A 13,720-nucleotide genomic window follows, 5' to 3' on the forward strand; every position below is an offset into this window, starting at 1 on the left:
ATAATAAAAGCAACATCAAACAAACTCCTGTAATGGAAATGACAGCCGTGTTAGCTAGACTACATTTCAAGAAAAGTTTCAAGGAAAAAAAAAGTACTACTGTGTTACTTTCACTCCTCTTTTTTTTTTTTTGATTATGTGCTGAGGGAGTTTGATTATTATAGCCCCTATTTTGCCTTTGGGTGATACAACACTAAAGGAGACATACTGTGTATGATCCAAACATATCTTCAAATGACAGAGGACAACCAATAAAGATTGTTCAGATGAGCATAGTGAGTGTGATGGGGTCTAAGTGAATTAAAGAGATGGTTTATGGCTTATTATGCTTAATATACTGCCTTTCTCAAAAAGAACAAACTAGTGCACGATATAAAATTAGAGGGGAAAGGAGTGCCACTTAAATTAGGAAAAAGGAAGATAAGAAGAGAGCGCTATGTATATATATGTAAATCTAACCTGACAGAAATCACCAACGAAATCAAGAACAGCTCGTACATCATGGTCTCTTGGGCTAATGCATTTCAACTAAAACTCAACAGAGCCGTAGCGAGGGGAGCTGACACCCAGGGCGGGTCGCCACTGCGCACCCCCCCCCCCCGGGTGCAGCACGGCGCACCCTCCTCCCGCTGGAGCACACCCCCCCCCCGGAGCGCATACCTGCGGCGAGGGATGGGCAGGAGGGCCGATCCGCCCTGACTGCACGTTGCTGGGGTGTGTCGGCTCCGCGCTGGTTCACTGCTCTCTCTGTCCCGGAACAGGAAGTAACCTGTTCCGGGGCAGAGAGGGCAGTGCACCAGCGCGGAGCCAACACCCCCCAGCGGCGTGCACCCGGGGCGGACCGCCCCCTGCCCCCCCTTCCTACGCCACTGAAACTCAACAAAGAAAAACACACTGTCTCATCCTCTCATCCCAACACAGCGCGGACAACCCCACAATCATCAACACCCCAAAGTACACCCTCCCCACCTCAGACAGCCTGAAAATCCTTGGCGTTACTATGGACCGCTGCTTAACACTAGAGAGCCAAGTGACATCCATGACAAAGAAAATGTTCCATTCAATGTGGAAGCAATTCTTCCCGAGGGAAACATTTCGCAACCTGGTACAATCAATGGTACTAAGCCATGTAGACTATTGCAATGGGATCTATGCGGGATGTAAAGAACATATCTTAAAGAAACTTCAGACAGCTCAAAACACGGCAGCTAGGCTTATCTTCGGAAAAACACGATTTGAAAGCGCAAAATCCCTCCACGAAAAACTACACTGGCTCCCAATCAAAGAACGCATTGCTATGAAAATCTGCTCTCTGGTTCACAAAATTATCTATGCTGAAGCCCCGGGATACATGACAGACTTGATCGACCTACCAACTAGAAACACATCCGAATCAACACGAACGTACCTAAATCTGCACTACCCAAGCTGCAAAGGACTCAAATACAAATCAACCTACGCATCCAGTTTTTCCTACATTAACACACAACTGTGGAACGCATTACCAAAAGTCTTGAAAACTATGTACGATCACCTAAACTTCCGGAAAACACTAAAAACTAACCTGTTTAAAAAGGCATACCTGGCCAATCCAACATAAATGCCTGATATCTGCAAAACAACAAAACTAAAGTACGTAATGGACATACCACAACTCTTCCGTTAAACAATGCCCTAATGTGGCTGTGCCACATGAATTTTATCTTACCACAACATCACTTGTATTTGTTCACACTGGAGTCTGCAAACACCCTCTCCAGTACTATGTAAGCCACATTGAGCCTACAAATAGGTGGAAAAATGTGGGATACAAATGTAACAAATAAATAAAATAAATAAAAATAAAACAACCATACTAGAGACTATAGAGACCATATCAGATAGCATTCACAATAAAGCAATTCTAACAGTTTAGGTTGTCTTGGGGAACTGCTCTTGACTTCATCACCAAAGGCCTTCCATAAAAGTGGGGTTTTAGTGCCACCTTAAACATCTGAAAGGATAGTTCAAGACAAAGGTTAGAGGGGAGGGCATCCAAATGTGGCATGGTAGATGGATGGATGGATGGATGGAATATGAAAGCGAGGGTCGTTCACGGATTGTAAGAATCTAGTAGGGGCATAAAGAGTGATGGAGGAGGACAGATAGAAAGGAATACCTGTGTAGAGAATGTTATGAACCAGAGTGAGAATCTTGTATTTGATCAATAGTGAATAGGGAGCCAGTGATTTGATATCTGTATTCTGAACTGGTTATACGTTGACAGAAATCGTATGAGGAAATTACTGCTCAATGTAAAGTAGATATGTGAGGCACTAATTTGCAATCTCTCCTAATACTCCAAAGCTTTCTATTCTGTGTACAGGAGTACAACCCAGAATAGAGAGCTTGAGCCTGATGGACAATTATATCTTGATTAACTGTACAAAGAACTTGTCTTTAGTTTATTTATCCCAATTGACTCTGTACCACCCTTCTTGTCCCCATCTATATATCTGCATTTGGCCCCTCAGCTATATGGTAAGCTGTATCGTAGAAAAGCTTTAGAATCATAGTGATGTTATTTGAATGTTCTAATTGTGTGCTTATTAGATCTCACTGTTATGCTTATATCATATTATATCACTGTTATTTGAATTTCAGTGCACTTACATGTGTATATTTTTGATCCTTTTTCATGGTAGTCTTATTAGGTTTCAATTTGCTGTTTTCAAGTTTTCCTCTTTTGTTGTATTTATGTTTATACTTGTACATTTTACTATTGTTACACTGTTAACAAAATTGTAAGTTTAATGTTAAACTCTACCAACTGTACACTGCCTTGGGTGAATCTCTTCATAAAGGCGATTAATAAATCCCAATAAATAATACGTATCTACTTTGCCCTACCCAAACCACACTCTCGGGAACATCTAAGCTGTTGACTGAAGAGCACCTACATGCAAATGCATGTTCTTATCTGCACACCTTGTACACCTTGTCTATAATTTTAGCTATAAGCTATAAAGTTTTACTTCAGGTATACTGCAATATTTCCCATCCCCCATCTCTCTTTTCCAATCAGCCACATGAAGGAATTTCTGTCTGGTCACATGCTCTGATGGGGCCTCATGTTACTAAGGCAACTCAGATACTTGGTATATCTTGTTACAAAAGTAATTTACTGAAAGCAGGAATGGCAAGGACACCAATTGCAAGCTTCCAGCACATATGAAAGTCCCAATTACAAGTCTCCAGCCTAGGGCCACCGAGAGACTGGGCAGGGCCCAGGGCAAGGCCGCCCCTGGGGCCCCGCCCCCCCAGGCCGTCGTGCCGCAGTCCACACCCACCCCCCTCCGTCCGCCACCGGGCTGGGCCCCCTGCATTGAAATCATCACAGGGCCTCACCTGTCACCTCGCTCCGTGACTGAAAGCGCAGCCAGCAGCAGCAGATCGGATTCGCCTCCCTTCAGGCCTTCCCTCCCTGTGTCCCATCCTCGTCTGATGTAACTTCCGCGAGGGTGGGACACAGGGAGGGAAGGCCCGAAGGGAGGCGAATCCAATCTGCCGCTGCTGGCTGCGCTTTCAGTCACAGAGCGAGGTGACAGGTGAGGCGCTGTGATGATTTCAATGCGGGGGGCCCGGCCCGGTGGCGGACAGTCGACGGAGCCGAGGGCGGGTGAGATTGGGGACTGCGGCACTGGGCCCCCCTTGGAGGCCCGGGGAATTTTGTCCCCCCTGCCCCCCCCTCTCGGCAGCCCTGCTCCAGCCCATATGCAGCACCTATGATTGGTCCAGGGTAGAGGAGAGGTGGATGCTCACCACAGCCTATAAAACTATGCTACAGACACAGGAACTCTGAAAAACTAGGAATGCTTGGAGAGAGTTTCAGATCCATCCAATGGCCTATGTTTTTTCCCGAAGGGGTGCACTCTCCCCCTTTGTAGAAACTAATTCTCTGTACCTTTCTTTCTTTCTTTCTGTGACCTTTGTATGAGGAACAAACTTTTCTTCCTTCTTTTTCTCTTCTTTATATAATTAGTCTAATTATTTATAATTACCAGAGGTACTGATGTTATAGTTTGTAAGTTTTGTTATAACTTTACAACTGATATCTGATGCTGTGATGGTGGGTGAGTAAATAAACTTTTAATTCTCTCTGATTCCTGTACAATTTTTTTTATATTTTATAAAATTCGTAAGTAGTTTAGAGAATAGCAAACCAAATCCGCAGCCTAGTATAACCTGTATCACCCTGTGTTATTTTATAAGATCCATTTTCCATGTGTGAAGCATAATTTACGTGTGGAATAAATACAGAGGATGAAATCCAATTAAAACAAAACAAAACTTCAATGACCTCAACTGGAGCGAGCTTTGACAGCAGCTTCAGAGGTTGGGAAGTAAGACCAATTCCGGACAGACTTCTATGGTCTCGGTCCTATAAATGTCAAAAACAGCTGAAGTGGGCTTTGATGGCGGTTCCAGTAGTTGGGAAATAGGAGCGGTGCTGGGCAGACTTCTATAGTCTGTGCCCAAAATTGGCAGGAAGAGACAGAGATTAAGTATATCAGAGTTTAATCATAAAGAAGTGGAACCTGTGCAGAGGGCAGACTGGATGGACCGTGCAGGTCTTTATATGACGACAGTTACTATCTTACTATGTGTGGAAAATGCTGTATAAAAGTACCTTCCTGGGGGTAATAAGCAAAGGTTTGCACCAAGAATCAAAGCAAAATTACACCAATAGCTTGACTGATTACTGCCTAATGAAATATTGGATTTCAATTTTCAACGTATAACTCCCCTTTACCAGATCCAAGCTCAAGACATGAGTTCTTTCCCTGCTACACTGTCCACAGCAGTTTTCTCTGCCCTTCCCTACTCCCAGAAACACTTCTGTAGTGTGGATATAATTTTATAAGGGCTTTTTTGGAGCCTAGAAAATGTGCATTTGGGCCGGCTTGGGACATATTCATTTCCAGCCCATACAGATGTACACCTGTGCACAGAATAGAAAGATATGGGGCGTTAGGAAAGATTCCAAATCAGTGCCTCACATATCTAATTTGTATTGAATGGCAATTTCCTCACACAATTACTGTCAATGTACAGATATTTGTGGTGTCAAAAGTTTGGCTGCTGCTTCTTCTGCTTTTAGAATCATTTCAGCCAAGATTTGGCTGGGTTTGAGGTCAGCGCCGCATATTGCAGCAGTCACTAAAGAACCAAGGACTGCCAGAAACATAAATGGGGTGTGATGGAGGAATGATGTGCAGGATGACAATCTAGCAGCAGATTCTTAGAATAGGTTGAGCCCCCAGGTGTTCTTAGGGCACTTGGGGGGCAATTCTGTAACAGGGCACCTAGAATTAGGCATCCGGAAGGCTCACATCAGAAGCCTATTCTAAAAAGCCGGCTTGTCCAAGTTCAGTCCTTGAGGGCTGCAAACAAGCCATGGTTTCATGTATTCCTAATGAATATGCATGAGAAAGATTTGCATGCCCACTACATACTACTACTTATCATTTCTATAGCACTACTAGATGTACGCAGCGCTGTACACTTGAACATGACCCTGCTCGACAGAGCTTACAATCTAATTAGGGCAGACAAACAGGACAAACAAGAGATAAGGGAATATTAAAGTGAGGATGATAAAATAATGATCGGCATCCATTGTATGCCGATCTCTCTCATGCATATTCATGAGGGATATCCGGAAAACCTGATCTGCTCACAGTCCTTGAGGACTGAACTTTGGCAAGCCAGCTATAAAGGAATTTCGGTGCCTGAATGTTTTGAATGTCTACCTCTCATTTTTTTAGCACCTGCATGACACCTTGAGATTTTTGTGGGCTGGTCGTCTTTTGGGCCTTTTATTTATCTGGATACATGAAACAACCTCCCAGGGGTGGCTGGCAGACATTTTATGTGGTCCTATCTGCTTGGTTAGGTATGCAGGCATCGGCACTAAAATACAGTAAGGTCTTGATTATCCGACCAAAACTGGACCGACCCATTGTCAGAAAAATGAAAAGTCAGATAATATGGAAAATAATGGTAACTCCTCAAACAATGGAGAAACAAAGGCAGTAAAAGCAGTGTCCTGACTCACAACAGTGATAAAAATAGGGTCCCAGGTTTGGAAAACAGAAAGAGAAGCCACATGATGTCACTGGGGGTTTATCGGATATACTGGATGGTCAGATCAGTGAAGGTCGAATAACTGAGATTGTACTGTATTGTCAGTGTTTGCTTAACTTCTGGGTTTGCCCCACCTCTGCTCCCAGTCACCAAGGCACAAACCAGACAGTGTTGAGGTAGTCAAAGCCAATATTCAACAGCAATACCTGGTTTAGTGCCACTGAATATCAGCGACCAGGCCACTCAGCATGTTTTAAGTGGGCAGGAGTGCCTCCTGCTCACAACCCTCCTTAAGCTGGATTCTAATGAGATGGAGGAGAACTGCCAAATATCCCATGCAGGGCCACAATACTGTTGACCAGTATGTGCATACAATGACATCTGTCCCCACAGTCCACCTTCAAACTTCATTTTTGGGGGGGGGGGGGGGGGGTGGGGGGGGAAGGAAATACTCAAGGTTGTGAGCATTTCCAAATGCATTCTTTGTTTGTCTATTAAGCCATTTTATTTATTTATTTATTTTTATTTTTTTTTCCTCACACCTTTTTCAGTAATAGCTCAAGGTGAGTTGCATTCAGGTCCTTCAAGCATGTGGCTCTTCCTCTCATCCATTTTCCCATTTCTGTTCTGAGCCTGGGTAGAGAGGCAGAGTAACAGAAAAAAAAAAACCTAGAAAAACAGTGGAGGCCACTCCAGAAATCTCTAGGGGCTGCCATTGGCCCCCAGTCTTTGCATTAAAGAACACTGCCCTAGATAATTTATAAATCATTTAAGCATCTAAAGTACTATTTTGCATTCATATATGAGCCTCTATGTAATTACCTCACACTTAAAAGTAAGCATGGTGCAATTAGACACATACTGGTCCGCGACTTTAGAGGAAGCATGTTCAGGACAGGAGTTTGGACAGAGCATAGAAATCATGATTTACTGCGTATATGTCTGCAGCTTCAGTGTAGCTGCTGTTTCTGCAGGATTTGTGCTAGTACTTTATAAAGACACATAAAAGGCAATCCTTTAAGCTGGTGTCTAAATCTGAGGCATCAATAGTGCACCTAGTTTACAGAATACTAGTGCTTAAGCATGTGATTAGTGCCAATAGTTGACAGTTACACGCATGGGTGTGCTGGTAAATTGTTAACAGGGGGCTCTCTCTCGCCAGCAAAGTAAAAGAGAATTCAGGAGGGGCCCAAGCCCACACTTTGGGATCCATTTGTTAAAGTAGCCATGGAGAACCGGCTCCCAAAATTCTTAAAAACTTAACAAACGGCTCTCAAGAGCCTGTGAGAGCCTGCTCCAGCACACCACTTTACACGCCATTCTACAAACAGTGCACCTAGAGGAGGAGTGGCTTAGTGGTTAGAGCACTGGTCTTGCAAGCCAGAGGTGGCTGGTTCAAATCCCACTGCTGCTCCTTGTGATCTTGGGCAAGTCACTTAACTTAGATTGTGAGCCCTCCTGGGACAGAGGAATATCCAGTGTACCTGAATGCAACTCACCTTGAGCTACTACTGAAAAAGGTGTGAGCAAATCTAAACAAATCCTATAGCATACAATTGTCAGGGCCAGTGGCATATCTACAAGTGGGCCTAGATGGGTACAGGCCTACCCATTCTTGGCTCAGACCCACCCAGCAGTGGTACCTCTGTTGCACTGTAAAGGATAAGTGGTATTATTGTGGGCAGGTGTGCTCAATGTTGGGAATCTACCAGAAGCAAAGTACTTGCACATCATGAGGTGGAATTCACAGCTTGTAATGACTCTCCTCAAGACCAATACCTTTACTTTACTTTTTTGTGCACAGGAACATATATGTGCATATGTTGGACATATGGGGGGCCAATACTGAGACCGCAGAAGGCAGACTAGCAAACTCCCGTGGTCGGCGGAGAACCCAGAAAATCAATGCCAGGCCACCAGCATTCAATAGATGGTTAAGCTGATATTCATTGGCCAAAGATAAAACTGCTATTTACAGTATGTGGGTCTATCTAGCCGCTAGATTTAGCTGGTCAGTTGATGAATATTGGAGATAACCAGCTATGTCACGCAACATAGCCAATGATCAGGCTAACCACGAAACGCTAATATTCAGCCAAGATAGCCAGCTATTTCGTGCTGAATATTAGCGCTTAGCCAGCTTAAGGTTATTTAACTGGCCAGGAGCCGTTCCTGTCCGGCTAAATAGCACTGAGTATCGGGTGGATGATAATCAACACAAAAGAGTCTGAATTAGCACAAGTACGGATTTCGTGAGGCACAGCGCTAATTGGCATGGATTCAGCCCTGGCTATGATCCCTCCTGCGCCTTTTGCATTCATTCAGAATTCAATCATCCTTAAAAAAGCCTCTCTTCAAAGTGAAAGTACAACTTCCGTTCACGTACCTCATGCCATGTCAATGCGTTTCAGCTTAGACCATTGCTCTCTAGAAGCGCACATATTTTCCTGTGTAAACAGACTGGTTGATATTCAAAATAATTTAGCCGGCCAGAAACGGACGCTGACTGGTTAAGCCGCTTGTTTGGGGCTATCTGGTCATTTTCAGTGGCACTTAACCAGTTATCTTCACTGAAAATTAGCAGTCAGCACTTAAGTGAAAGCCGGCTATTTTTCTGCATTCTGGGGGCGGAGTCATGTACCGATATTTAGCAGGTAGGCAGCCAGGGTAAGCGCATAAATAGGACCACATATCGTTACCATATTTCCCGTAACAAAAAAGGGGACATAAAATAAAATTTAGCCCGCCCCTGCCACAACCCCTGTCACATCTCAGCCCCACTCCTGCCATGCCCCTGAGCTGCAGTGTCACCTTGACCCCCCCCCCCCCCCCCTCAAGAAAGCTAGATTCTATAAGCAGCAAAAATACTGGTAAAATAACAGAAATGCATTTTCTTCCAAGCAAAATACAAAATGAACATGTCATGCTCATGAAATGCTTAGACATGTACATTTCATAAGCAGGTCCCCCTTTCTTTTCCCTCCCATCCATGAGCAGCATATCCCCCTCTCCTCTCTCTCCATCCCCTTCCCTGTTTTCCTTTCCTCTCCTCCCCATGTTTGTCCCCTCCCCAATCTTTTTTTTCCAGCCTCCCTCCACCCACCTTTTTTATAGTTCATTCTCCCCCTACCCACCTAGTGGCACCCATATAACTCCATCCACATCCCATCCCCTCCCGTCCTATACCCTATCGTGCCTGGTGGTCTAGTGTCCTCTTCAGGGCAGGAAAGCACCCCCTCTTTCCTGCCTGGTGCTGCCGCTGACCACTCACTGCCGGTGCTGCTTCAAAATGAGTGCCGAGAGTTCCAGCGGTGACCTCACAAGAAGTCTCGCGAGGCCACCGCTGGAACTCTCGGCAGCCATTTTGAAGTGGTGCCGACAGCAAGTGGTCTGCGGCCGGGCAGGAAAGAAGGGGCTCTTTCCTGCCCTGAAGAGGCCACTAGACCACGAGGCACGATAAGGTATGGTATGGAAGGGAAGGACACCCTAAGGCCCGCTCGCAAGCCAGCCTGCCCACATGGCTGCCCGCCTGCAAACCTGGACAAACGGGCAGGCTGGCTAAATCCGCCCAGATGCCCCGCAATGTCCTCAAAAAGAGGACATATGGTAACCCTAGGACCACATAAAAGTCACTCCTATCTTTATGCAGCAACCCATGGCTGGTTAAATTCTGAATATCGGCTTAACTGGCCATGTGTTAGCCAGCGCTGCATAAACTGGATATTCAATGCCAAAGCCTGGTGAATATTCAGGAATTTCATTTGGTTGAATATTGACCCCATAGTTGTCAGGTTTTAACATATGGACCCAGTATAATCTTCTCACACATGAAGGAAGTGAATCCCCTGATGGCTAAGATCATGGTTTGGCTGTGAGAGTATCAGCACTTTCATTAAAAGTAGACAGTCTAAAAGCCTAGAATGAATTAATCCTACTTGACATTTATGCAGCAAGAGGATGAGGCTTGTGACAGGATTAGGGGCAATGAATGATTCTTGCTACATTTTTATGCTTTGAGTTGCAGTCATTTAACCCAGGTACGAACTAAGGGGTCCTTTTAGAGAGGCGTGCTGAAAAATGGCCTGCGGTAGTGTAAGTGTGGGTTTTGGGCGCGCGCAGAATCATTTTTCAGCGCACCTGTAAAAAAGGCCTTTTTTCCCGAAAATGGACGTGCGGCAAAATCAAAATTGCCGCACGTCCATTTTGGGTCTGAGACCTTACTGCCAGTCATAGACCTAGCAGTAAAGAATTGAGCGGTAAGGACCTACGCGTGTCAGAGGCCGCTTGCAGCGTGTCCGTTACGCGTGCCAGAAAAGAAAAAATATTTTTCAGACGCATGTAGCAGATGCATGCCAAAATTGAAATTACCACAAGGGTCATGTGATAACTTCAATTTGGTGCATGTTGGGCGAACGTAGGCACCTACATGGCTTAGTAAAAGGGGCCCTTAGACTGTCTTCTGTTTAGGGCATACATCTACCCATTATACACTGGCATGAGTTTGGAAAGGCACGTAATTAAATCCAAAAGCCAAATCCAAGGGCAATGTCCCAGTTACTTCGAAAAAGGAACTATTTCTTTTCCTTCGTACCCTTGCTAATCACATCCCCCTACAAAACTGCCCTAGTCAGTATTTTTATCGGCTCCCAAGGAAATGCTTTGACAATCTTTTCGTGGCTTTGATCTCATGATTGTGGCCAAATAAAGTTGTGTGACCCCCCCCCCCTGGAGGTGCAGAATAATGATACACCTATGGAGATCCCACCTAGGTCTTGACCCACCTGGGGTCCCAACCCACAGTTTGGGAAGCTCTGCCTTAACTGTTGCTGCCAGAACACTCGGCCCTGTCTGATCCAAGCAGGCGATGAGAGATTGTAAGATACATCCTCACCTTAGAGAGAAAGTTGTCTATTTTATGGAATTTAATTCTGAATATATATGAAAGACATACTAATGAACAGTGACCAAGGTGAGCTTGACAACTGATGTCAACTGCCCCCAAATTTCATATTTGTGTGAGTTCAACCTCTTTCAGTATTTCAGGTTTTCATATTGAACACTATTTTATATATTGAACATTTTTACCAATGGCCTGCCCTCCTCTCCAAACTGATCTCACCAATATGAACTCGTCCAGCTGCTGCACGTCGACACAACTGTGTTCAGACAGGAAGTTGCTGCGTCGGACCGCAAGCGTGTTCTGCTGCATCAGCTCAAAAGGCTGCTCCAGCAGCTGAAAGACGATGGCCCCCGTCACCAAGTAGATTAGGACCACAGTGAAGATTGCAAAGACAGTGGCTTTCTTCATGACGCTTCTGCTACTGCTGCTGCTGCTGGTCGTGTCGCCCTTGTCCTCATTCAAGATGGATTCTTTGGAAGAATACGCAAACGGCAGTATCACATGTTGCTCGAGTGGCTGAAGGTCCGTGAAGCTGCTGCAGCTCACTGAGGAGAGAAGAGACAGCCATGAGTACACACAAGGAAGCCCATCCAAGGCACCTGCAACCACTGCCCAAAATATTATTCAAGGATAGGCAGCGCCGGGTCCCTCATGATAAAAAAAGTACCGGGGTACTTTTCAGATGAGGAGGGAGTATTAATTCTAGACTCCAACATGGGATGTAGAATCAGGCACCTGCTAAAAATTCCCTTAAACAGCCCAGAAGCATAGCCAGGTTGTGACGCCAGGGGGAGCAGACAGCGGATTACATATGCATGTGCATGCACTGGGTAGGCGCAACAGACCACCTGAACATAGGCGCCGGCACCACTGGAAGTCTGTTTGGGGGAGTGGTTGCTCTCCTGGCGCCCCACCTAGCTACACCTCTGAAACAGCCCCCTTAAAGTGGAGTGCAGTTTCCCATTAGAAAAATCCAGTGATTACATCTAGTAAATACAGCTGCACGCACTAAACCTCGGACCAACCATCCATGTTCAGTGCACATATACATACAAGCACATCTCTGAGCATACCTGAATTTACAGCCGTGAATATGAGCGCATGTTAGCACTCAAGCAGTTTTTCATATGCACACACATGTTATCATGCATACACAACCACTCAGTTAAACAGACACACATCCACTGTGCCTCAGAGCACGTCAGTGAGCACAGGGCCTAATTTCACCACCATTCAGCTGCTACCCCTATTTTCCTGCCTCCCTTAATTTCAGAAAGAAAACCTCCAGAAAGCCTAGTACTGCCACGCAAAGCTTTCTTAGCATCTGACTGGCATTTCATTAGACGATAAGGGTAATTTATTCCTGTAAATGAGCAATAGTCTCGTGTAAGGGATGTCTGGCATGAAAACAAGGCATGGTGTGAAGGTCTACAGGGAAATGTTTGGTAGGCATCCCTGCCTCCCTCTGACTAGGTTTTGGTCTCTACTAGCTCCACCTTCCTCTCGGAAGCATAGTTTGGTTGCCACCTGTTATCCTTTAAAGTATAAGTCATGGTGGGAAGAGTCTGAAGATTCAGTCACAGGAGTTGTAAGGACTCCCGGGTAACTTTCACTATGGCCATAGGTGGCCACTCTGTTTCAGTTTGGCCATTATTATTGCCAAATCGAGAATATCATATGATCTAATCGATTTACTTTTAGGCCAGATTAAAGAGCATCAAATGGCAATTTTGGCAGTTGCCATAAAGAAATAATTAGTAGCCACCTAGGAACAACTTGAAGAAGGCACTAAACAAATTTAAGGTCTTCTCGCAATGAAATGGAGTGTGTGAGCTACTGAAAATTCCAGGAATATTTCCAGGACTTGAATCCACAAGTTTATTTGAAAATGTGCAAAACAATTAATTGCATGGAGCAAATCTTGATTGCCAATTCTCAAAATGTCTATTATGTTTGCAATGTTTTTAAGTATTCAAAGATGAGGAAGAGAAGACAGGGAAAGAAAGATGCAACACAAATAAAAGGGAGGCTAAGAATCTGGAAAGAGAGATACACTTGACTTTCCGATAGTCTTAAAAGCCTGCTGAAGCTTCTAGGGCTGCAGCGCTGCTGTGGGAGTCCATTACTGCCTATCCACTGACAGCTACACTGACAGACGACTTTGCAGGAGAAAAAGACAAGAATCTTACCTTTCCATGCATTTCAGATATCAGTGGCTGAGCCAAGACATCCTCCCCAGGGGGTTGTGGCACTGGGCACACGCTGCGCGTGTCAGTTTTGATTAAGTGGCCCTCCGCGAAGTGATCGATGAACCGTTTTTGAATCAGAGTCCATCACTCGGGAAGGAAGGGGGCCTGGAAAGTATTTCCCACATTATTCTGGGAGCAGAGAGAGAAGGGGGTCCCTCAGTAGATGCTCTTGCAGTGTGAATGCGCGTGTCTGAGTCTGTGGCTAGAGTGAGCACAAATTAAAGATACAGGCTGCAGGCATCTCATGATTTCAGCCCTGAAAAGATCTGTTAGTCTTATTGATTTAAATAGTATTTGTCTCCTGGGCTGATGTGAGAGACCCATGATTCTTAAACATGGTTCTTTTGGGGAGACTGGTGCTTAAGGAATAGGGATGGCAAAGAGGGATGCACTTAGGGTCACCAGTTAACACTGGGTCATAATGGACAGGCTGAGTAAATGCAAA

At 45.0% G+C, this 13,720-nt stretch overlaps 1 protein-coding gene across 1 annotated transcript in view; it reads right to left on the reverse strand.

Moving 5' to 3' along the window:
* Positions 1-11,452, reverse strand: part of KCNK4 (potassium two pore domain channel subfamily K member 4) — a 44,456-nt gene extending 33,004 nt beyond the window's left edge. Inside the window, exon 1 of the mRNA XM_030219955.1 lies at positions 11,246-11,452. Within this exon, the coding sequence (XP_030075815.1) occupies positions 11,246-11,434 (189 nt within the window). The 5' untranslated portion in view covers positions 11,435-11,452. The remainder of the gene's footprint in view (positions 1-11,245) is intronic.
* Positions 11,453-13,720: the final 2,268 nt, after the last annotated feature.

The sequence above is a fragment of the Microcaecilia unicolor genome, chromosome 11 (assembly GCF_901765095.1).
Source record: "Microcaecilia unicolor chromosome 11, aMicUni1.1, whole genome shotgun sequence".
Lineage (NCBI taxonomy): Eukaryota > Metazoa > Chordata > Amphibia > Gymnophiona > Siphonopidae > Microcaecilia > Microcaecilia unicolor.